The 25,216-nt window shown below is 53.2% G+C and overlaps 1 protein-coding gene across 1 annotated transcript; it reads right to left on the reverse strand.

The window, feature by feature from the left end:
• Positions 1-24,084, reverse strand: LOXL1 (lysyl oxidase like 1). Its single transcript, XM_084781156.1, has 7 exons — positions 22,448-24,084; positions 8,540-8,648; positions 5,272-5,409; positions 4,681-4,837; positions 3,879-3,974; positions 2,037-2,152; positions 1-322 (listed from the first exon to the last, which is right to left on the reverse strand). Exons 1-7 carry the CDS (start codon positions 23,649-23,651, stop codon positions 316-318), a joined length of 1,827 nt encoding a protein of 608 aa, XP_084637282.1. The 5' UTR covers positions 23,652-24,084; the 3' UTR covers positions 1-315.
• Positions 24,085-25,216: the final 1,132 nt, after the last annotated feature.

Raw genomic sequence — 25,216 nt, forward strand, 5'->3', positions numbered from 1 at the left:
TCCAGACTAGAAAACCCTTATTTTATTCAGCACCCGGGCAATCTTGCTGTGTGGGATGGCCAAAATATAAAAATTAAAAACCAACAACAGACAAAGTGATGTCCTAGAGGAGAATTAGGTACAAGAACGGCGTCTAGTATCCAGAATCCCTGTGGTTTTGGTCCATGTTCACTCCCTGAGGTTGGCAGGGAGGGATGCCCCAGCGGCTAGCTGCCCCTTGCCCTCGGGCTAGGCAGCTGGGCTTCTTGAGGGAGGCTGCCTGGAAGCAGGACCTGCTTTCCAAGGAGAGACAAGGGGGCTCAGTCCACTCAGAGATCAGGACCTAAAGAAAGAAAGAGAATTTGTGAATGGCGTGAGGTCTGTGAAGTGTCCCACCTCCCAGAAAGACAGGGTGGGTAGGGGGATAGGGTGGGGCAGTGAGGGTGGTAGTGGCTCCATCTCCTCAGGAGTGTGGCTTCAGGACAAAAGAACTGGGAAATCAGGATTCCAAAGAATTCCTTCAGGGCCTCCCACCTCCTGCTGGCTGCCTCAGGTCCCAGGTTCTAGATGCTCCTGTCAGGAAATACTTTCCTGCTTGCTATTTTCTAATTCTGAACCCCTCCTCCCCTTTTTTTTCCTTAAAAAGGAGAAAACATTTCTCCTTCCCCTCTTCAGAAACATGATGGAAACCCACAAGTGTCAGTCCCGTGGCCTCTTTGGGAACGCGCTGTGCAGCTTCCTGTGCATGTTGGCCCAGCAGCCAGCCTGTGGTCAGCAACACAGGGACACTCTAATAAGACCTGGGGCTTTCCAAGCACTTACATAAAGAGGTCTTGGAAGGAAAGGGCCTTGGCCTCCACAGCCACAGGCCTCAGGGGACCAAGAGGGCAGCCCAGATGGTTTTCTGTCTGCCTCTGAGGGCCCTGATGGTCAGTGCCTATGGGGCCCCTGTGACCCAAGACACACTGAAGAGTAGGGAGGCACTGGGAACTCAGGCTTATGAAAGCTAAACTGACAGTCAAGAGCAGAGGTCAGTCATTTTATCCACAGGCCATGTCCTGGGTAGTGGAAGCCTGAGTCTACTCCCTAGTAATCTGATCTCTGTGGTGACGTAGACGTGGCAGGAGCCATCCTTTCAGATGTGAGTTTATGCCTGGGAGTGACAGGTTAAAGGATGAAGGAGCCATCTTTAAATGTGCTCTGGTCACACACTGAGCCCTGATCCAGGCCACACACTGAGCCCTGACCCTGGTCACATACTGAGTTCTGATCCTGGTCACACACTTGAGCCCTGTCCCTGGTCACACATTGAGCCCTGATCCAGGTAACCCACTGAGCCCTGACCCTGGTCACACACTGAGCCCTGACCCTGGTCACACACTGCGGGGAGTTGCAAGTTTGTAAACAGAGGGATTTCTGCAAAGTGCTTCCCGGAAGGAGGGATTCAGGAGTCTGAGTTCAGCTGGCCTGGCACAGCAGGTGTAAGGAACCCTGCTTAGCAACCATCAGCCAAAAGCCCAGGCCTACATTCTATTAACTTCCTGTATGATGGAGACCCAGGGACAGAAGTTGGCTTATTCCAACCAGAATTACTTCTAATCTGCAGTTATTTAACCCATCCCACTTGATAATGACACCAAGGGTCATGCCTGCTGTTTTGTTCCTTCCTGAGCTGGGGACCTGGACATGCTGGCAATTAGGCCTGGAGTCCTTATCCCCAACTTATGTGGGTAGTAAAGAAAATAGAGCTGAGGACAAAGTTGTTATCAGAGCAAGGACCCACGGACTAGGATGGCAGAGCCCATGCATTTAACCAGACCATCCTGCCTTCTGTCGGTTTCTACTTGAAAATCCTAGGGGGGCCACAGGATTGGATGATGTCAGGACCCCATAAGCCTGAGCTCCATTGTGAGCACTCAGCTCGGGACTGGTGCACAGCTGTGTTTCACCATCAATGACTCATCCCCCAAAGTCTTAGGTATTTCAGGGAGTCCTGCTTGGTCCCCCAGGCCAGAATGTGGTTGAGGTAGTAGTCACGGGGGTAGGCAAACACGTACTGGACAATTTTGCAATTTGTTGTAGAAACGTAGCGACCTGTGTAGTGGATGTTGCATCTCACCACGTTGTTGGTGAAGTCGGACTCCAAAACGATGTACTTGGGATTCACGTGCACCTGGAGAGGAGAAACAGAGAGCAGGAGCCTCTCAGGAAGCTGCACCTCACCTGGTAATTAGTGGAGAGGTAGGCAGACACAGAAGTGACAGAGAGGGAGTCAGACGTGGGAGACAGAGAGACAAGGATGGCAAAGAATGGACCGTTGCAGTTCAAGAAAACATCCTCTATATCCTCAGCAGGAGATTGAAAATGTCCCCAGAACCAGAGCCCACTCCAGGGGCGCCCCTGCGCAGGCCACTGTTGCCAGTTTCTGCCCCGGAGAATATTGTACTGAGGGGTGGAAACAGGTAGCCAACACCTGGCCTGCCTGACTCCAGCACTCAGCCATTTCCCACATATCCCTTGGCCTGGTGACCCACTGAGGGCCCAGCTGTTGCCAGAGCACTGACCATGCCCTGAAGCCACCATTTGTTGGGAAGATGGCCCAAGCATGCTCTGCACTCTGTCGGAAAGAGCTACGGACACAAACCAGGACAGTTTGAATTAGCGGGGGTGGGGACCAGTCACTGAAGGAAGAGTGGAGACTGGATGCCGTGGAGCTGCACGTGCAACTCTGTGATACAGCACCTGCCTACCATGGATGGACGGGGTGTGTGTGTGTGTGTGTGTGTGTGTGTGTGTGTGTGTGTGTGTGTGTGTGTGTGTGTGTGTGTGTGTGTGTGTCAGGACTGGAGAGATGACTCAGCTCTTAATTAAGAACATTGACAACTCTTCCAGAAGACTCAGGTTTGGTTTCTAGCATCCACATGGCAGCTCAGGCCTTCTCTACTTCAGTTCCCGGGGATCCAATACCATTTTCTGGTCCCTGGAATTACCACACAATACAGTACAGAGATATACATATACAGGCAAAACACCCGGACAGGAGGAAAAGAAAATTTAAAAATTAAAAAAATATTAAAAAGGAACAGATGCTACTTGAAATCTTAGTGTGGTCTTCGCAGCTTGAACTTGTTTATAGGTTAAGTTGCCCATGACCCCCTTCGTTAGTCTTTGAGGAGTAGCTCGTCAGGCAAGACACACACATGCAACCTGTGCAGCAGAGCTCAGGCTGTGCAGCAATGAGCTGCTTCCGTTTTGTGTTTTGCGGGCCACCTTTCTCTCTTCTTCTTTGGTTATTCAAGACAGGGTTTCTCTGTGCATCCCTAGCTGTCCTGGAACCTGCTCTCTAGATCGGGCTGTTGAAGGCCACCTCTCTACCAGCCTCTTCCTGCAGGTGCTTGATTGGAGGAGATGGTATTTAACTACCAGGGATCAGGCTATGGGGACACTGTGTGTTTGGGTGTGCCAAGCAGAGCTTGTGTCAGCAGCATGCTTTTCTCTTTGTCCCAGTACCAAAGGAAATGAGTGATGGGGTAAGCTCACAGTACTCCACGTAGCAAGAGGGGTTCCTGCCGGGAGGAATCTCGCCAGTACCTGTCCTGTAAGGAGCTGAGAGCCTGCCATCTCACACACGGGAGGATGGCCTAACTAGCTCTCTGGATCTTTGTCACTTAAGGGGATGGTGTCATCATCACCTCCCCTGTCACTAGAATGGGGATGGAGATTCCTTGGGGTCTTTAGGGGAAGAGAATCAATGTCTGCTCGAGACAGAAACCACCATAGCAATAACGTTGCAGCTGGGGAGGTGGGGGCACAGTCAGAGAAAGGAGCATCTTTAAGAAGCAGGAGACCAGGGGCATGGGCGTCAAGTTGTCAAGAATGTTCCAGATCAGGAGGCCCACCTTGAGGATGTAGTTCCCAGGCTGCACATCGGTTATGTCAATCCACTGGCAGTCAATGTCTGCATTGTAGGTGTCATAGCAGCCTGGACTTAGGCCCTGGGCAAAGGGATAAAAAGAGAGGTTGCATTTCAGAGCCACTCCATACTCAACCAAGACAGTCTGGGGCCTCTGTGCTTCCTCCACGACCTGGGCCCACAGTGTCTCAAGCCCTCCTGAGCCACTGGATGGATGAGCCAAGGAGAAGGTGGAGATGCCATAGGCAGAGGGAGCATAACATGAAGGGACAAATGCTTGAAGATACTTGACAGAGATGCTGGGTGAGCCAATGGGAAGATGGCTTGGGAGAGACCTTTGTCCCTTTTTATGCAAATGAGATATGGTATGTGGCAAAACTGTATGGCAATGCTTTTGGGGGGGTGTTGTTTGATTGTTTGTTTTTGTTTGCTTTTTAGTTTTTTGAGACAGGGTTTCTCTGTGTGGCTCTGGCTGTCCTGGAACTCACTCTGTAGACCAGGCTGGCCTCGAACTCACAGAGATCTGCCTGCCTCTGCCTCCTGAGTGCTGGGATTAAAGGCGTGGGCCACCACTGCCCGGCATTGTACTGTTCTTTTCTCTCCAAGACAGACATGTCTTGAAATGAGGAAGGGAAGCGCTTGTTGAGGTCCTATGCTGGTCTCAGGACTGCAAGAAGATCCTCAACCAGAACTAAGTAGGCACAGCCTTGGCATTTGCCCACTCCTCACCTGGCTGACCCACTCCCCATCCACATGCTCCTGTACCCACCCTGCCACACTAGCCCAACCTGCGTGTGAGAGGTGCATGCATAGCGCTTGAGGTTGCCAAAGTCACAGGTGCTGTCCTCCAGGCAGAAGCTGGCCTTGTGTCCCTCGGCCACTTTCTTGCCCGTGGCTGCATCAAGCAGGTCATAGTGGCTGAACTCGTCCATGCTGTGGTAATGTCTGGGGGAGGAGAAAGAAGAAGACCTGGTTTCCCTGAGGCTTTTTCTTCATGTCCCCTTCCTGCGGTGACCCAGATGACCTACTATGGTCGCTTCCTTACCACTGAGCCTTTCTATTCTGAATCCCACAGGAGAGCACCTTGGTGCTTGGTCACCTCAGAACACCACCTCCTCAGGCTCCTCACTTATTTTCTGGACTCTTTCCTGTTCTGTTTTCCCAAGGGCAAAATCCTGAATTCTAGACATTTCCATCCCTTACCAAGACTGATTATGGCCCATCTTTCAAACCCAGTTTTGCCGAGGGTCCTTGACCAGCAATACTTCTCTAGGACAGGAACGAGCACCCGCATTTCCCAGAGTGCTAATGAGGAGAGACTCAGGCACTGATGGCCCTGCCCCAGGAGAGGAAGAAGCGAAGGCTAGTCAGAGTCTTACTGGTGGCAGCTGTGCCACTCCCAGGTGTGGCGTGGCCGGTTGGGGAGGAAGTCCGCTGTGCCCTGGTTTTTCACACGCTGGGGGAAGCGCAGAAGTACTCGGAGGTCATAGTCGGTGGCCTCAGGGGCATAGGCTGTGCTGTGGGAACAGGCAAGGGGACTGGAATGGTACTGTGATACCAAAAGTCAGCATATGATACGTCAGACCCTGTGTCCAGTCCTTAGATACTGTCCACTCAGTCTCTTCTGCCCCTAAGATCCTGACGTTTGACCTGTGCATGACAGTGAGGCCTGGCCTCTTCTCTCCTGACACCACCTGCCCTCCTCTCCTCCCTGACCTTCTGTGTGTGACTTGGACTGTTAATGGACTTGGACCACAGACTTTAAGGACCAAGAGCTTCCAGGCAACTCAGCTAGGGACAGTGCCCACTACCACCCCGGGAGAGTTTAGGGTCACATAAAAATCTTGGGAGGGTAAGTTAACAACAAGCAGTTCTAGGCTGATGAGGACAGCCGAACTGGTAGAGTGCTTGCCTTGAGAGCACGTAGAACTCTGTCCAGTCCTCGGAACCTGGGAACCCAGTCCCACCCCCAGCCAGGGAGTTGTGTGCTTCTAATGCCAGCACTGGGGAGGCAGAGACAGAGGGAATCCCTGGAGCTTGCTGGCCAGCCAGCCTAGCCTAACTGGTGACCTCCATAGCAATGATAGACCCTGTCTCAAAGGAGGTGGCTGACATCCTGAAAGATAACCCCAAAGGCTGTCCTTTGGCTTCCATTTGCATATGAACACACATCATGTGTGCACGTGTGCACACATACACCCATTAAAATCAATAAATAAGAATTAAGCCTAACAGCCACACCAAGGAGCTTCTAAACTCTTCCTTCTGTACAGAGGCTTAACGGGTGACCAAGTTGCCTGTGCAACCGACAGCCAGGCCTGAGCATTTTGGGCTAAGTCTTCATGTTCTTAGTCCCATGTGCCCTTCTGCTCCACTACAGACTGAGTGCAAGCTCCAAAGACTCTTCTCCCATCAGACTTCTCTCCTTCCCCTTCCTCTCATGCTGTTTGTGTGACTGTAGCGCTAAAGCCCACCAAGCTTCCTAGGCCCAATTCAAGTCCCTTCCTCCAGGATGGCTGCCATGATTGTTGTATTTAGAAGTACCCTGGTCTGCCCGTGAGCTCTTGCACTGCTACCTATGGCTCACTCTGAGCTCACATGCACCCTGGGCTGGTGCAGGTATGATCAGACCACCCTGGTGGTGCGGCTTCAGGACCAGCAATGTGCACTCTGCCTTCTGGAAGCCTGCTCTTCATTCATGTGTGGCTGTAAACTCCCAGAAGAAGCAGGGAAGAAAGAGAAGAGAGAGGTATCTTTTCTGAGGGAAGGACACACACACACACACACACACACACACACACACACACACACACACACACCAGGAATCCTGGCTGCTGGCTTTCCTCTTTGCGGCTGACCACTGACAGCTGTCCTGGCTGGCCTCATTTGGGGCCCTGGGTTGCAAGGCCAGAGGCGAGAGGTGGCCCATCGTGGGGATTAGCTCTCTCTGAGACTATGTCTGGACAGCAGGCGGCTCAGACTCCTGTCTTGCCAGGATGTAAGGCCCTTGGCCCTGTCTGGAGGTTTGGAATCTGTCTGTGTCTGGGTTGAAACAAAACATCCTCCTTGCCTGTTTGGTGAAATCCTGCCCTGCTGCTCGGCTCAAAGCATCGTGGGAAACCAGCAGGCTCTAGCTTCTTGGCCTAGCTTGGCCACAGGCTTGTGGTAAGACTTGAAGCAAATCCCCTCCCTTCTCTGGGTCCAGCCTGCAGTGTGGGACCTGGCCCAGGGCTCTAGCCCACACTTGAAGAGTCCTCCCACTTCAGGGCCCCTCCTCTGCAGGCTTTTCTGAGTCTGTAATCTTTCTTGTACCCAGCCTTCCTGGAGGCCACATCCCTGGAGGCCCCTCCTCCTTTGACCTCACTCAGCCCCAGAGCTGTGCATCCTGGCTCTCACTCTACTCCTGCTGCCTGCTTGGTTCTGTCATCGCAGCCTGGAATGAGGGTCACTCACTCACAGCTTGACGAAGAAGTCACCCAGGACGACGGAGAGCAGGCCACCTTCTCCTCACCCAACTGGGAGCTCAGGGCTGGGTGCTTGAGACGCTCCAAAAGGATGTAGTGAGAATTTGGCTTTGAGTAAAGTGGTCCAGACCTGTACAGGCCAACATGGAGACTGAACCCTCATCAGTGGAGGAATGTCAGTGGGAATGGTGCATTCTCCTCCCAAGGACAAGAGACATCAGAGAAGGCCTGAGTGGTCAGGGCAACCGAGTGGCTGTCTGTGGGTGAAATAGGGACACTTTGCCCATGATAATATAAGGAACTTTCACCAGCGTGTAAATCAACCGTTCTACCCACCGCTCTGATTAGTGCCATTTTAAAAACAGATGGCTTTATGGATGAAACTGGAAGTTGACTTATATGCTGATGAGAGTTCTTTACCTTACCACAGAGAGATAAGAGCTCATGGTCAACTACTCTGAGGGGCATAGGGCTAAAGGTCTAGAAATGAGTAAATGTTGACATTCTAAATGGTTGCCTGGAGAATAAAAGGTTCATATGTTTAAAAAAAATTTTTTTTTAATATTAGAGTGAATCATTAAGGGAGAAAACACACTTTTGGCATCGATGTCCAGAAGACCAGCAGGTCAGTCTCCCCTTTAGCGAGGTCTTTTAGCACAGGGAAAGCCCCCCAAAGCACAGAAGCTGAGCAGAGTATGAACTGCTCATAAACCAGAAGTGAACTCTGCAGGACACAACAGGGCATAACTCAGGCCCCGTGGTCAGCCATGCCTGCCCATTCCCTGCTATGATCAGACAGGATGCCTGGGCCTATCTCAGGCCACACCTGTCCTCCTCACCCTGCAGCTCTGTGCCCTCTAGGACTTCCCTGTCACCTACACTGACCACTGGAAATACAGATCAGGCCGATTTTAGTTCCTTCCGTTGTGTCTTAAGTTTCCTAGTGAGGCAGCCCATCCTGCCAGGGTTGTTATTACGACCAGGGTCACAGTGTAGTCAAGGGCCTTGTAGGCAACGAATGTAGGTTGATGGGGACCTGTCCCTTCCCTTTTCTTCATCACTTGGGCCAGGCAAGATGGAGGGCAGGGCTCCGAGAGGCTCGGCTACTTTGCCAGGCTCTGGGTTGACACCTATGGACTCTCCCAAAGCCCCTCTGTTCCGTGCTTCACCCCCTGCTCCTTACCTGGCCAGACACTTCTCCTCTGCCGCGCAGCGCAAGGAGTACAGGTGGGCTCGCTGCACGTATGTGGATGCCTGCACGTAGTTGGGGTCCGGAACCAAGTCAGGGAGGCCTGGAGAGCATGTGAGAGGAAAAAAGCACAGTACCAAGAGGGTCAGGCTGGCTACTGCTGACTCCAAGGACATCCTCCACCAAACTGCTGCCCATTCTCCCCGGTCAAGTGGGTCCTGGGTTTAAGGAGGTCAGCGGCAGTCACCTGCCTCTACAGTTTGGTGCTGTAGGAGCCTGAAGACTGAGACGTCCTAGAAGATTTAAAATGAGAACGAGACCCAGGAGCTGGAGGGACAAGGTGTCTGGAAGGTGGAATGGCATGCCATGAGTAAAGGCTTAGAGCAGGACCAAGGAGACCAAGGGATTTCCTGACAGAGCCTCCCCCTCTGTCTTTTATCCCAAGGCCTCTGCACACTAGCCAAGACACTCCTCTCACCTCTACAGCCAGCCTTATTCAAGGACCACCAGAACAGCCTGGGCTTATGGCCCAGGGTGGGCCCCAGAAGGTTCAGGCACAGAACTAGCTGGGTGTTGACTGGTAGGAGGGGGTGGGCAGGAAGAAAACATCCCCCCCCCCCCGCCCCCCAGCCAGCAGAAGTCGCAGCCTGCTGGTGCCAGCTGAGCTGATCAGGATTTCTTCTTGGCACCTGCTGCCACTTCTGGTGGTCAGACTCCAAACCGCACCCAACTGTCCCCTGTGGACAACTTCTGGTGCCCAACATAAGGGAAGGCCTGGATCCCACCCCTGCAAGGTCTAGAGGAAGCCTAAGGATTGCTCCAGCCTTTGGATCCCTTGTCCTTCCCCCTTGCCCCCCCCCCCACCACCACCAAAAAGAGTCTGAGTAAGTTACTAGGAACCAGCAGAAAACACAGGCAGGTATTGAACCCATCTCATGATGGGATAAGACAGGATGATTTAGATGCTGGGCGGGAGGGCACAGTTGGGGGAAATGGTGGTGGAGGATGATCCACAGCCCAGCTTACAGGACAGTGCCCGGGGTTTCTAAATTCTCTCTTCTCTCCAATCTTGGAGATTCTGTCCCATGAATGATAAAAGGAGACTGTAAGTTGCTCTAGCATCTTAGGCCTCTGTCCTTGAGGAGTAGGGAGGGTAAAGGCAGGCAGGGTGGGGTACCTGAGTCATGGGAAGGGGCTTCTAGGCTCCCTGTCTACCAATCCCTCCCATCAGCTTAAGGGCGTGACAGTGAGACAGTGAGGCAGATTAAGGTCCTGACAGTGAGACAAAGGGAAGTCTGGCTTCACAGCCTTCGACAGAGGTGTGTGCCTGAATATGTTCTCTTCTCTTCTCTCTCTCTCTCCCTCTCTCTACACACACACACACACACACACACACACACACACACACACACACACACACACACACTTCACATAATTAGACTCTTCCACACACATATACACACTCACATCTATACAATATTCACACATGCGCGCGCGCACGTGCACACACACACACACACACACACACACACACACACACACACACTCACAGACTTACAGACTCACACACACAGATACACTCACACTTACATACATCTCTTGGGCCCCTGAACTGGACCTGCTCTCCCTGGGGCCTGGGTCTCGGGGGGCAGCCTGGTCCAGGCAGCCAGTGTGATCTCACCTATCTGGAATGGAGAAGCAGCTTAGAATACAGGGTGGGTGAGGATGAGGTGGCTCCTGGCAATGGGGACTTCTTGGCCAGCCTAGGCTGTATGACATGAGCCCCCTGGAATGCTTGCAGTCATCTCCCAAGGGCCCCTCGGGGCCTCAAACCAGCTGGGAGAAGGTTCTCACCCACTGGTTCCCAGAAGTTTCTGGAAGAGGGGTAAAGAAGGGAGGAGGGGGTCCCCTTTCCCCACCCTCTAGCAACGCAGCAGTAGGTGGGTGTGGCAGCTGGCTCAAGCCTCATGGGCCCAGCACTCAGCACCAGACAGTCTGCCGCCCCCACCCCAGGCCCTCTTTCAGTAAATACTACACAGATGGCTCCACAGAGTTTTCTTGGCCCGACCCTTCCTCTCTAGGCTGTTTCAAGAGCTGGCTGTGCAATCCTGGAGAGTCAGAAGAGCCAGGGTCTGAGCCTAGGGGCCCTCGGGGCCAGTTATATCGCTCTTGTTCCCTGGTTGAGCTTGACCCTGGCCACAGACTGAAGCCAGTGACCACACAGGAAGCCCTGGCTGAGCATGATCCTGGTCACACACAGAATCTGGGTCCTGATCACACACTGAGCCCTGATCCTGGTCACACTGACCTCTGACGGGGTGTTCACTTACCGGGCTTTCATTCTCACTGTGTACTAAGCCTCGATTGTGGTCACATGTAAAACACTGATCCTGATCACATACTGAGCCCTGATCCTGGTCACAGTGACCCCTGACAGTGTTCACTTACTGGGCTTTCATTCTCATCATGTACTAAGCCTCAATTGTGGTCACATGTAAAACCCTGATCCTGATCACATACTGAGCCCTGATCCTGGACACACTGACCCCCTGATCCACCAGCAACTCTGAATCTTAATGTTGTCCTTAGTTTCCTTCTCTATGTAGTAAACTACAGCAATGTACTAAGAGAAAAGACCCTTCAAAAGCAATTGTTTTGACATCAGCTATGATTTCTAACAGAGGAGTAGCTTCGGTGTAAGCCCAGGAGCTGCTGGGAGGAGGTGTCTGAGAGTACCCCAGAGAGACCAGGGACAAGGTGCTGGCCAGGCTGAGCAACGGTCCACAGCTCTTGCTTCAGGAAGCCTTCCCTGATAAGCACTGACACTCTAGATGCACATCCTCCTGCCTCACGACCCATTGGGATTTTTTTCTGCAGTTGGATTTCCTCATATTCCTCCGTGGATTCCTTCTGTTCAGGTGTGGGTCTCTCTGAGGGCAGGCCCTGCAACCTACTTGTCACTAGAAGGCCACATCCTCCGCTTCTTAAGTTAGTGACTAATACGCGACTATTCACATCCGTAAGTGTGTGCCTATCTCTTTAAGACCACAGGGCACACTGGACCTCTGAAGTGTGAGGAAGCCCATCTAGAGAGGGCAACAGACCTGTTCGTATTCACCCAGTGAGTCAGGGCAGTCTCAGGACATCCCAAGTCTCAGCTCCCTCCTGTCATTCTTCTTTTTAATAGAGATAAACTTTTGGGCTGAAGAGATACCTCAGCAGTTGAGAGATTGTGCTTGTTGCCCCTATAGAGGACCCGAGGTCCATTCCCAGCGCCCATATGGTGGCCCACAACCATCTGCGACTCCAGTTCCAGGGGTTCTGACATCATCTTCTGGCCTCTGTAGTCACTAGGCAGGCATACACACGGGACACATACATACATGCAGGCAAAACACTCAAACAAATCAAATAAACTAACTTCTTTTGAAGTAAGCTCTACACACAAAGATATGGATTTTTGGTGTAGTTTGGCAAGGTTCTGACAAATGTATGCTGTCACTGGCCACTTCCACAACAGAGCTAGGGAAATGTCCCCTGAAGTGGCACACACGGGTAGGGTTTTGAATCATGACAGATTAGTTTTGTCTTTCTCAGCGGTTACATGAAATCACTGCTGTTGTCCTTGATTCTGACCCCTACCAGAGTCCTGGTGACTCACCTGACACCTCCCACCCTAGCTGCACCCTCACCCCCCCCCATCATGTCTTCCCTGGCTTGGTCTCCCACCTCAGCCTCAGGACCTGCTGCTGAGGTCCCAGGGAGTGCAGGCCCCTCCCTTAGCTGGTATGTTTTTCCAGGAAGGAACAAAGCCTCCCTCTCCAGGCTGTGATCCCAGGAGACATTCTGTCAGCAACCAGGCTTGGGCTCGCATTCTCTTCGTGGGGCTTGGGTATGGGGGAAGATTGTATGAAGATAGAGGGGAGGTGATGGAAGTCTTGCGTGGAGGTTGGCAGGCACGGGGCTAGGGGAGTGTGGCAGGCACGGGGCTAGGGGAGTGTGGCAGGCACAGGGCAGGGGGAGTATGGCAGGCACAGGGCAGGGGGAGTGTGGCAGGCACAGGGCAGGGGGAGTATGGCAGGCACAGGGCAGGGGGAGTGTGGCAGGCACAGGGCAGGGGGAGTGTGGCAGGCACGGGGCTAGGGGAGTGTGGCAGGCACAGGGCAGGGGGAGTGTGGCCTGCTGTTGTTGGCTTGTAGAGACAGGCAGAGTGGTCAATGTGGAACGAAGTCCACGTATAATTAGCGTGGTTGCCCCTGTTCCTAGATGGGTCAAATTTAGGGTCACCATCAGTTATGGAGTTTAATTCTGAGGTGGGGTAGGGGTTGGGATGGAGTCTGTCACTCAATCCTCAGGCCTGGACCTGGAAACTAAAATCATGGGTTCTGATAAGTACTTTTCTGTGAGCTTGTCATGTTTGTATAACTATGAAGAATAGGATAAATTTCATGTCTGGTTAGTTCTGAGGAGACTGACTCACAATCTGTGTTTTTCTCTCAGCCCTCACCTCCAGTCCCATTGAGTGGCTGCCGATCTATACAGACTCAGCAGTTCCTGTCAGATGGGTCTGTGGTTTAAAAACAAAAGAGAGGCAGAGGCAGGCTGATTTCTGCGTTCAAGGCCAGCATGGTCTACAAATTGAGTTCCAGGACAGCAAGGGCTACACAGAGAAACTCTGACTCAAAAAAGAAGAAAACAAACAAACAAACAAACAAAACCCCCAAAACCTTGTATGAAGAGACTGGAGAGATGGCTCAGTGGTTGAACACTTGTTGCTCTTACAGAGAACCCAAGTTCAGTTCCCAGCATCCACATGGTGGCTCAAAACCATTTGTAACTCCAGTGCCAGGGAATTTGATGCCCTCTTCTGATACCTTTGGGAATCAGGCACAGATATGGTGCACATACATACATACATACATACATACATACATACATACATACATACTTGTAGACACAACATATCTAAAGAGAAGTCTTCAGAGTGGCCTCCCCGGCATCCCATCTCTCCTGGGAGGAGTGGTCTCTGAGCCCGGTTCTACACACATGACATAGTGGATGACTTGACATGCTCTCATGGGCTTGCTGAGCACACATAACCCTTTTGAACCCACAGGGGACCAGCTGCTCTGCTCAGCTTTCTCCCAAGTCTCAGCATCACAGGTTGGAGGTGGGTTAGAGCTCAAAGGCCGTGTGGACAACTTTGCTCCTCTGGCCCCTCTGCAGGTGTCTGGGTCCTATCACTGTGCTGCCTGGGCTCCTGCCGTCGTGTTGTAGAGTTGTATGTGGTCTTCTCCAGGCCTCTCTGCATCCATGTATCTGCTCTGATCCCCTCCAGAGCCCCGTGCAAGATCCCTGTGTTCACTCTTGCCTAGGAAGGCTGTGCTGTCCACAACCTGGGCCAGTATCCTGAGAGCGCTGAGTCAGAGGACAGCAAAGACCCCCTGGGATGGCTAAAGCCTAGCGCTCAGCTGGGGAGGGCCTGGGTGTGAGCGACCCAGGTCCCAAGCCACCATTGCATGCAGACAAAGATGGTGGGTTCCTGGGCCAAGGCAGTGAAGAACCAGCCCAGGGGAAGGCCAAACATTGCATTTCAGCTCTGCCCACACTCATTCCTGCCACCAATGGCCTCAGGACAAGCCCACCCTGACCTTCTGCCCTCACCTAAGTCTGATGTTGCTGGACCACTCTCACAATGGCCTCTGGGGACCCAAGAACAATGACCATGAGCATCTTCCCGAGCACAGTCCGAGTGGGGTCTTCTGCTGGGCGAGACCCCAGAGGCTAGTTCACCACTGTGCTGTTCTCTTCCCAATGTTCTGGCCCACTCCCCTATATGAGGCGAAGTTTCCCTGTCTCAAAAGATGCAGGAAAGACTGAACTAATGGACTCTTAAGTACAGGCTGGATGGATCCATAAACACTTGGAGATAAAAATACTTTTTTTTCTTTCCAGAGTTATTCAATCCATTCTCCAGCCTTGGGCAAGAGCCTGAGACCTCTAATGACCTCAGCAGCCCATGTTTCAATAGTCAGGAAATTATCCCACTGGCTGACCCAAATCTTTCCTGCCTCATTAGAAATCTGCTAACCTCCTGCCCAGCAGCACGTGCGTCTGCACATGTCTACACCTCACCTGTTTCCCTCTGGCTTTGCAGGTTCTGTGGGTTCCACAGCCCTCCCTTGGCATCTGTGTTCCCTAAGCCCCTGCTGGTGGAATCCAACATAGCCCTAATCTCCCGAGCCCAGGACTGGAGGATAAACACAGTCCAGCAGAAACCCATCAGTTGGTTGTGAAATATGTGCTGAGTGGGACGTTTTGGCAAAGTGAGCGCAGCCAGACTCCAGAGGAGCCCCTAGGTGGGGAAAGCAGAGAGCGCTGCCGGCTCGGACTGGAATAAGGATGAGCTAGAGTGGGGCCGAGCTGGCAGCTCCCAAACCCAGGAAATTATTAGCTAATAATCGGAACATTAAGCTGTCAGCACCCACTCAGAGGTGCTCCACCTGTTCTTGTTAGCTTGCAGGCAAGGTAGCCATAGAAGCCACTCTGCCCCCATGGTGAAGGGGCAATTCCAGGCTGCGAAAGGGGACTATTGTGGCTCCAGAGCCAGGTCTAGAACCTTCCGTGGCTCCCACCTGCCTAAAGAGTAGAGCCTAGATACTTCAGGGTGGCGACAAAGGCCTCCTGTGGTCTGCCTTTTACCCGTCACTCCGGAAGTCTGAAGTGTAAGCATCAGCAAGCAGCTCCATCTCTCTACCCCTGAACTCTAAGCTCACCGTGCCCTCCTGCGCGTGCACGCCTCTCCCCCATTCTCACGGTTGACTCTGCCCATGCTGACTTTCTCTCCCAGGACCCTGCTTCCTCTTACAGCTCTCACGTCCCTACCTAACTAGCCAGCACAGCTGTGAGGTTCCTGCAGCGACTCCCTAGTACCAAGAGTATAAAGACGCAAGGCTTCACACAGTGGCCTCCGAAATGCTCTGTAGTCTGAGCTCTGTTAATCATTCTGCCCAGTCTCTGTTTCCACTTTACTCGACCTAAGCATCCTGGAGCACACTTGGGAACGCCTGTCTCTGGGCCTCTGCACTGGCCGTTCCCCCCGTCTGTAATGCTCTTCCTCCAGATGGCTGAGTGGCTCACTCATGCCTCCTTTAAGTCATGTTTCAGATGTCACTTTCTTGAGGCCCGCAGTGGTCACCTCTGTAAACTGCTCCCTTCTGCTACTTTTGATCTCCTTAGATAGCTCTATTTTATTCATAGCACCTACCAGTTTATCTATGAATTATATGTGTAAATGACAATATAAGGTCCCAAAAGGCAAACATTCCATCTTCCTTTTCACTAATACCCAACGGTAAGTGCTTAGCACACAGTAAGGTGCTAACATATACCTTTAAGATGACTACTCTTCCTCAAGAGATGTTATCTACAATCCTCGACTGGACAGGAGCTCCCAAGAGCAGTCAGGTTTATGGGCACTGCACTGAGCTGCCAGCCTGTGTATTCCCTATGTACAGTAGGGAGCTGGGAGCTGGGAGCTGGACATGTCATAAGCCAAGTGTCTTGGCTTCTTACTGGTTGGCTGAGAGTTAGAAAGGCCAAGGATGAGTCTGGGGCACTGGACAAGGGACCCAGGCCCAGCCAAATAATCCGGAACTCACACAAAAGGCCCCTGGGTCCAGCTGCAGTGGGGAGGAGGCAGTTAGGTCAGGCCATGGGTGGGAACAAGGCTCAGCCGCTCCTTTTCGTCCCCTGCCCCCGCTGCTGCTCCACAGGAATGCTGGGCACAGGAATTGGAAGCAGGTGTGGACTGCCTGGCTGGACTTTTCTGGCAGCCTCCTGCTCTCTTCTTCTTCGGCTTGTTCTAGCCACTGCCTGGGGAGTTTTCCATGTGTTCTTGGCTTGGAAAGGAAGTGGGGTAGACTCCAGCAGGGTGCTCCTGGGGAGAGGTGCCCCTCCTGAGTCCAGAAGACTATGAAGATACCCCCAGGGGCATCAAGAGAAAGGAAAGAGAGGGAACAGAACTCTCTAGCTAAGCCTGGGTGCCAGCAAAGGCACTTACAGCCCTCCCTACTCCCACTTCTAGCTCTGCTACCAAGCCCAACAACTTGGGGGAGTGGGACAGTGTCTGTAACCTCAAGGCAAAAAAAAAAAAAAACAACAAAAAACAAAACAAAAAACAAAACAACACACACACACACACACCCCACCACCACCACATTGTTGCCTGTCCCACAGGTTCAAACAAAAAGTCACTGAACACTGAGTCAGGGGTCACTGAAAAACATTTCCCTGAGGGGCAGAGCAGAGTGGGGAGGCGACAGGGGTGGGGTAGACGCCTTTCCTAGGTCCAGGTTGGCTGCTCAGAGCCCCAGTGGCTTCCTGTATGAAGTAGGTGATGATGCTATCCTATCCTATAACCATATTTTAAGGTGGTTTGGTTGCTTAAATGAGAAAACGGGGAGAAAGTGCTGGCAGAGCATAACTCGTTTACAAGTGGCGGCGGCTACCATCGGACGCCTGTCTAAACAAGGGAGGGCTCCGCAGAGAAGTCCAGGCTGAGGACCGGGGAGTGGAGGCCACATATGGGAGGATAGTGAGCCAGGAGACAGGAAGTCTGCCTGGGAGGAAGCTGCCCAGAACCATGCTTGTTCCCTCAGACACCCACGTCCCTCTCTTGCTGCCCCTCACCTGTGTGAACCCTCTACACCTTTCTCAGCCTGGCGACTCCTACTCACTGAAGGAGCGACTGAGACCTCAGGGGATGCTGAAGAAGGATGCTGAGCTGTGGTTCTGACTCCAGGCATGTCGCTGACCCCCGTGGGCCTCAGCTTCCCCACCTGCAGCGGTGCCTATCTTATATGGAAGTTATGAGGGTGAAGTGACTTTAACAGTGACACTCTAAGACTAGGAAAGTCCCACAGTGACCGGGGCTGCATACCGCCACTATTATCCTACCTTACTCTGTCACAACCAGTACCGAAATAGCCATTGATTGAATACACGAACAAATGAGTGAGTGAGTAAGTGAAGTGTGCACGAAATGCAATAAACACAGAGAAAATTAAAAATGCCTAGCTGTAAACACCGTGTGAGTTAACACGGACTCCAGTCCTCGGTTCACTACCAAAAGTGTAGGTGGACTTAGCTACTGTGTGGGTTCTTCTTTCTTTCACGAATTCAACCCTCTAACACTAGATAAGGGGGGGAGGGCGGGAGGAAGGATAGAGAATAAATGAAAGAGATCCCTGAATAAATTCAGGGATTAAAAGGAGGTGGCATTATCTTTAAACTACTTCCTGCTGATCAGGGGCATTAAGTTCCTTGGGGGCAAATTTGATCTTTGATGTCAGGATAGCTAATTTCTTCTTCTTCCTGGTTCTTTGCACGTGACTACTTAACAAACAACCACCCGCCCCCTGACACCATCTATTGGGGCTCTAAGTATTTATAGATCCTTTGAAAAATTCCCAGAATTCAAATACCACACAATCTCAGAAACTATCTGCAGCTGGCAAAACCACACCTCTGCTAGAGCACGAGGCAAATCACAGTCAGCTGGTGCAAAGCAGCCCCATATCCCCACACCTGGGATTTTAAAACACACACACACACACACACACACACACACACACACACACACACACACACACGCTCATCTAATATATTCCTGTGCTTTTTTTTAAAAAAGAGACCAAAAGTCCAGAATTCTTACTACACAAAAGCCAGCAAGTGAGCCTTTTAGCCTATCTATAAAATGGGACAATTAACAGTCCCTGGCTGAGGCTTGAAGACTAAAGAGATAAAGTGTTAAGTCACTTGGAGCCTAACCCTCACCTGTGAATGCAGAGGAGAGACTGTGGCCCAGAGAAGCCCAGCTGGTAGAGAGGCGGGGCTCTTGTCCTGCCCGCCCCCTTGCTTATCTTAGTATAAAGCTGGTATACAGTGTCTCATCTTCCAAGAGCCTGTGACTTGTATCACTAAGAGCTTGTGGGAGCAAATGGCATCTATGAAATCCCATATGTAGGTCACAAGGCACAGAAGGAGCACGCAGTTAAGCAAGCTGCTACTCCATCCCTGCCTTAAGGCTCTAGTTCAGGAAGCCGGCTGGGCGGAGGCCTCCTCTGCCCCTCTGTGCAAAGCTTTGTGGAGAAGAACAGAGGACCTGGAGGGGAAATGAGGCTGGGGAAACAGGGAATCAGGCTCGGATGAGTGAGGGGCACAGCCACTGAGGGGTGAAGGCAGGAAGTCAGGGCGGCTCTGGGAGACTGAGGGCCTCTGCTGTGCAGGAGGCTGGTTAGAGGGCGTACTACCCCGATCCCAGGAACAGCACCATGGTGGCTGTGGATGCCCAGAAAAGAGGAGGAGGAAAGGAGAAGGAAGGAAAGGAAGTACTTTAGATTCTGAGGTTCCAGGTAGACTGTAAAGATCCAATTGGCCATGTTAAGACGGGGATGATGACACATGCCAGGTAAGGCTGACACGGCCATCAGGGATGCCCCAATGCACAGCCGTCTTTGTGACCTGTTCCAGATCCCATGGATATGTCTTTCACAGCTTGTGTGGGCCCATGAGGCAGGTCAAGGTAGAAAGGAAGACCCTGGGAGAAGATATATGACCTCCTGGGGCTGGGGCCATCTCAGCATTGAGACCATCAACTCAAAAAAAGATGAGGCTGTGGTAAGCAGGAACTGAAGCAAGGATGCTGGGGGAGGGGGATCTGGCAGTGGCCTCAAGGATAGGGGACATGGGGGATGGCACAGGGCAGGGGACCTGGCAGCCCTGGGAGGCAGCCAGGCACTCCCCAGGCCTGCCTGAGTGGATGTGCTGTGTGTGAGAGATGAATGAGGGGTGTGAACCTCTCAGAGCGTCTGTAAACGCTCCTTCACCTTTGTGACCTGTTCCAGAGTTAGAGACAGAGGTACTGCAGAAGCCCTGGGCAGCCCTGAACTCAGGACAAACACTTGGAAGATACACACACACACACACACACACACACACACACACACACACACACACACACACGGGGGGGGGGGGGAATGTGGGCGGTGCTCACATGTGTTTGGTGTTGTAAGGACAGATGCACGCCCACACACAAGCACAAGCTGCCAGTGCTGGGCCTCAGACCCCTGGGTATGTGGCCAGGAGGGATGAAGTCAGCCTCGGAGAATCCGCCCTGGGCTCCCACACCAGGCCTGGGGGGCTGATCTCAAGTACAAGGCTCGGACTTCTCTGGGCTGGGATTTTCCATGGTCCTAGCCTAGCAGGGTGGGGAGGGAGGAAACCAATACTTAGGAAGACTAGTGCCCTTTCTCTGCTTCTTTGTGTGCCCTAAACTAGAATGCACCCCAACTCCATCCCCGTGCCCGTCTTCTCCGTGATCAGGGGAGAAGGAGCTTAGAGGGTCCCCTTGCACAATGCTTGGCCACCTCCTCCTCTGAAAAGTCCTCGTTCCCCCTTCCCAAGCTGATTCACTCCCAACTCCTGCGATTTGTTTGTTTCTTTTGTTCTGTTTTTGTTTTTAGAGACAGGGTTTCTCTATTTTAGTCCTGGCTGCCCTGAAACTCTTTCTGTAGACCAAGGCTGGCCTCAAACTCATAGAGATCGGCCTGCCTCTGCTTCTCAAGTGCTGAGATTAAAGGCGTGCGCCACCGCCACCTGGCTCAGCTCCTTTGATTTTTAAAGTGAGATTCTGAACCCCACTCAGGGCTGAATCATGAGTGGGCTGAACAGAGTGAGTAACTCCCCTTAGTTGAGAGAGACCCCCTGTATCTCCCACCGTCCCTGTTCCCAATACTGACATATTAGCAGCCCTAAAGCATCCTTTCTACCGTGTGTCTCTCAGGGCAGAGCCTGAGTTTGATGCATGCCAACCTGTCCACTTGGGTACCAAGAACACTGCCTTTAGGGGAGAAGCAATTTAACCCAAAATGAACTATGGGGCTCAGGGGCAGTAGCCAGAGCCTGCTGAGCATCAAGCACCCCACTCCAGACATGGACCTTGCCCTATTCTATCTTCCTCTGAACCAAATGGCTTCCTTGAAAAGTCACAGGCCACAGAGGGGCACCAGAAAACCCCACTGGCTTAAGGCTCAGATGAGCATTCCCTGGCCTGCCTCTGCCAGCTTTGTGGCATTTGAGGCCTTGGTTTTTTTTATTTTTTATTTTCCCTCAGCCCAGAGGTGGGGCCCTCCTGACTGAGCTTCGACAAGCTGAGGTCTTGCATTCTAAGAAAAGCAGCCACAAAAGTGTACCACCCGATAGGTTAAAACACCCTCTCCTCCAAGGGACTCCCAGGACGAGTCAGCACAGAGGTATGTTAGCCTGCTGCAGGTGTTGCTGACCTGTTTGGCATTGCATCATATAAAGCCCCCCTACCTCCAATTCTGATTCACCCCCAGCTCCTGTGGTTTTCAAAATGGGATTCAGGATTAGACTCAAGGCTGCATGGTGGATATGACTCAGTAGATGCTCCGCCCTCCCTCCCCCCTCCCCCCGCCTCTCCTTCCTCTAGCCTTCAGCTCCAGGAGCCCCCAAGCAGCAGCCCTTCAATTAGGCCATTTTTAGCCAGAGACAGCATTATCCAATACTGATAGACATGGAGGAGCCAAGACTGGACTGGGCACCAGCACCCTTGGGTCACAAAGGCTCTTCTCCACCTGAGAGCCCTGGTATAGCAACCCTGGTATGGGGAAGAGAATTGTGGGCAGCGGGCACGGCCCCCGGGGAGTACTGTGTGTGCAGCGAGAACTCAGTGGAAACCTTGACAAGAAAGCGGACAGCCCTGTGTGGAGATTCAGCAAGGGGATTCCAGGACAGCCAAGGATGGGCTGATGGCCATCCAGCACTGGCCAGACGCAACAGTTGGCCCCTGTCACAGTAACAGCACATGTGGAAGCTGCCCATCTGGCAGATGAAGACTGCTCCACCCTGACCCTTGTGTGCAGATGACCTGGCCTTCCCAAGAATAGGTCACATCTTCATCCCTGGGGAAAGCCAGAGGGTGGCCTGTGTCCAGACATTTCCTGGGACTCTCCCTCGGAGCCAAGATGAAAGTGAGGCAGTGGAGCACTGGCCTGGGCTATGTTTTAGAGGACAGCATAAAGCACAATACCCAAGATAAATATTTAATATATTTTTAAAAAGCAAAACCAATACAAAAAAAAATCTGCAACGAACAAATATCCCGGTTCAAACAAAGGACTCATGTTTTTTCAGTTTGCCTCAGGTCCTGGAAACATTACTATTTAAAGTTGGACATATTTGTTCATAACAGGTTTTTAATGCACTGAAATGTTACTTATCTTTATTACTCGGGTTTTTTTTTCCCCGTGCTGAGTTTGAATGTTATACCCAGGCCTGTGGGCTCTGGCGCCCCAGCTTTGTGGCTCCCATCAGGAGTCTGTAAATTATGTCTGTTCAAGGGCTGCTCTCTGACCTCCTACTTGCTCACAGAGGTCCAGGCATGGGGACATTCCTTCAGAAGCATCCCTAAGGCCTCTCGCCCCTGAAGTCCAGTGTTTCCATGACTGTTGCCTCACTCACCGTATGTGTGGCCATACGGTTCTAAGAGTTGTTAGAAGATCCCACAGCTAGACGAGGGAGAAGTGAGAAGCCGGGTTTCCTCACTTGTCCCTGGATGACCCCAGCCACATCAGTACTTCTTAAAGCCTCGCTAGTCCTTCCAAGATCACCCCAAAGCCAGGGTCAGAAACGCAGGCCTTTGGCCCTGATACCTGGATACGGGGCAGGCAGGGAGGAGAGGCACACCTGGGCTGTTGGCTACGCGGTCCTTGCTCAGCCACTACCGGGAGGCCTTTGGTAAGAGAAAAGGAGTCTGCACCCACCCACCCCCCACCCCCCCAGGCAGCATTCACCAAGGCGCTGGTGGACTGTACTCACCTCGACCATTCTGGTTGGGTCGGTACACACTACCCACGCTGAGACGGCCCTGCTGGGCGCCGTTCCGCTCCCCACCCGACGAGGGCGCGTCAGAGCTGCGCACAGGCAGGTAAGGCGGCTCCAGCACGCGAAATGGGGGCTGTGGCTCCACCGCACGCGGAGGGATGTAGGCCTCGGGCGGCACATTGGCTGCATAGGGCGGGTACCAGCCGAGGCGGGGATCTCCAGGGCCAGCATAGGTGTTACCGGCCCCGGCGGGGGCCTGCGCCACCTCGGTGCTGGGATCAGGATAGGCTTGCTCGAAGCCGGGGGTGCCTTCATTGTACAGGCTGTGCGAGTAACGACGGTCAAGGCCGTCGGAGGGTTGGGGCTGCGGCTGCGGCTGCGGCTGCGGCTGCGGCTGCGGCTGGGGCTGAGGCACATAGGGCCTCTCCGGAGCTGGGTAGAAGCCCTGGGCCGGGTACTCGGGCTGCTCCTCGCCGCCACCGCCATACTCCTCGTAGCGCGCCCGGGGCTGGAAAGGATAGATGACCCCAGCCGAGGCTACAGCCGTCGCCCCCGCGCTCATGCCGCCGCCCGCACCGCGGTAATACACGTAGCCCTGGTCGTAGGTCCGCGATGCGGGGTCGTAGTTCTCATATTGGCTTACGAAGGGCGCCTGCGGGTAGGGGAACTGCTGCGGGTAGGAGGACGGCTGGCGGTAGGTGGTGGCGAAGGCTGAGGCCGAGACAGAGGAGGAGGTGGAGCCCCCGTGCCGTTGCTGGGAGACGGAGGTGCGGGCCCGAGCCATGCCGTTATTGTCCCCGACGGCTACCTCTCTCCAGTTGTCGGGCACCTGGCCGAAGCCGAATGGGTGCCGCGTTTGGCCACGCACAGTGTCCGAACCCACACGCCCAGGCAGGGGCAGGGACGGCGCCTGCCGACGCCTGGGTCCCCCTTGGCTGCGCCGCTGCGACGTTTGGGGAGCGCCTGCCAGCAGCACCCTGGAGCTACTCTCCCCTCGTTGGGGCCCTGCGGGCAGGTACTCAGAGCCCGAGTTGAGCAGACTGTACACCTGCCCGTTGTTCTCCCACTGGATCAGCTGCCGCCAGCGGCCCGGGTCCGAACCCTGTCCTGGCTGCGCCTGCTGCCCGTGCACCAGGACACACAGGCAAGCGCCCCACACCAGGGTCCCCAGTTGGCTGCAGGCTCCGGCCAGAGCCATGGTGGCCCGTCTGCAGAGGCCAAGTGGGCAGAGAGGCTCTCAGGAGTGGGCCCCGGTGCTTGCTTCTCTTTCCACGGCCTCGAGGACAGAACGGCTCCTCGCCTGCCCAAGCTCTAGCTTTGTCCATCCTGGCCTTGTCCCGAGCGGGACGGCTCCTCCGATGACAACATTTCGAGGCCAAGGGGTCAGGGCAGGGTAGGGGCGGTGCCCAGGGCTGTACGATGCTTTCCGCAGGGCACGGGACGGGCAGGACCTCCTGGGGCCCTTACATGGCCAGCCCCACGCTGGCTGCTCGCTAGGCTGGCGCTTTCCCACTCTGAATGAATAAGCAACAGGCTGGAAGTGTCCGGAGGTTTCCGAAACCTGGTCCGCCTTCTGGGGCCTCCTCCGCGGGGCCCTATGGCCCGCCGGGTTTTAGCTATGTGGCCTGTCCCACAGAGCAGTGCTCCCTCAGTCCTCGTAGCTTCCAGCCAAACCACAGACCTGCCTATGAGGCAGGGAGTAGGAGGGGGCCCCTGGGGACTCAGGCCTGGTAAGTGGGGTTTCTGGCAAGCACAGTAGGTTTAAGATGTGGCCATTACCCTGCTGGTTCCACTCATCTCTGGATACAGTTTTCCTGAATTCTACTTTCCTCATTGGCCTCACCTCTTCCCAGGGCTCTTGGGGTGCCTTCTCCCTTCTCCAAAGCTAGTGCTAAGAGATATCTTTGTTGGTGAGCCTCCCTGGGGAGATGCTTACCTCTAGCTGGGGTCACCCTGTAATTCTGCATCCTGAGGACCCTTGGCACTTGGTCCTGAGTACAAGACATTGGACCTTGAGTTCAGGCATGGAGACTAAAGGGTAGGGGGAGTGTCTCTGGGCTGAGCAGGACTTGGGAGCTCATGGTGAATACGGACTTTACGCATCCCCAGTGGTATCTGTCCTGTGTTTCATGAGTAGATAGCCAGAAATAGTCTGAGTATACACATGGATAAGGCGACCCCAGCAGCTGGCTGCTTTGGATATGGGATAGGGTCATTGTGAGGCAGGGAACCATTAGCATACATAAGCAGAAAGGGAGGACTTGGGAGAGCCATGGCTTGGGAATCTTGACTAAGTTCCTTCCCAGCTCTGATCTAGTGGACACATTTGATCAATGGAAGATTATTCTGCACAGCTCCATTTGTTCTGGCCGATTCCCTGTTCCCTCTGAGGGCGGGCAGGGATAATAAGGAAGGTCCCAGAAGTTCCAACTTAATCTTTACCCAAGTAAGTCTCAACTTTTTCTTGGTACCGAAGAAGCCACACTTTAAATGCCTCTCCTAAAGACTCCCCCCCAGGAGTTGTCTTCTCCAGCAAAAATTACCCCTGAGATTTATGAACAAAGGAAGGAAGGACCTGTCCTCGAAATGCCTGATGACTCTGTTTCAGAAACTCCTGGAACTCATCTCAGGAGAACACAGCCAGAATGGCGCTATTTGGGAACAAAGACCCCTCTGCCCTCCATCCTTACCAGGAAGCATTTATTGACCCACTGAACTGTCTTTCAGGACTGATGCTTCATTTATGTATTTTTGGAACATTAG

The sequence above is a fragment of the Acomys minous genome, assembly GCF_964271855.1.
Source record: "Acomys minous genome assembly, chromosome: 5".
Classification (NCBI taxonomy): Eukaryota; Metazoa; Chordata; class Mammalia; order Rodentia; family Muridae; genus Acomys; species Acomys minous.

What these genes read in the sequence shown, in the direction of transcription:
- LOXL1 (XM_084781156.1), bottom strand. Translation starts at nt 23,651, where the DNA reads ATGGCTCTGGCCGGAGCCTGCAGCCAACTGGGGACCCTGGTGTGGGGC. An exon ending in GAGGAGAAGTGTCTGGCCAG is followed by an intron (nt 5,410 to 8,539) that starts GTAAGGAGCAGG and finishes CTGTTCCCACAG; the next exon opens with CACAGCCTATGCCCCTGAGG. An exon ending in CTGGGAACTACATCCTCAAG is followed by an intron (nt 2,153 to 3,878) that starts GTGGGCCTCCTG and finishes TCTCCTCTCCAG; the next exon opens with GTGCACGTGAATCCCAAGTA.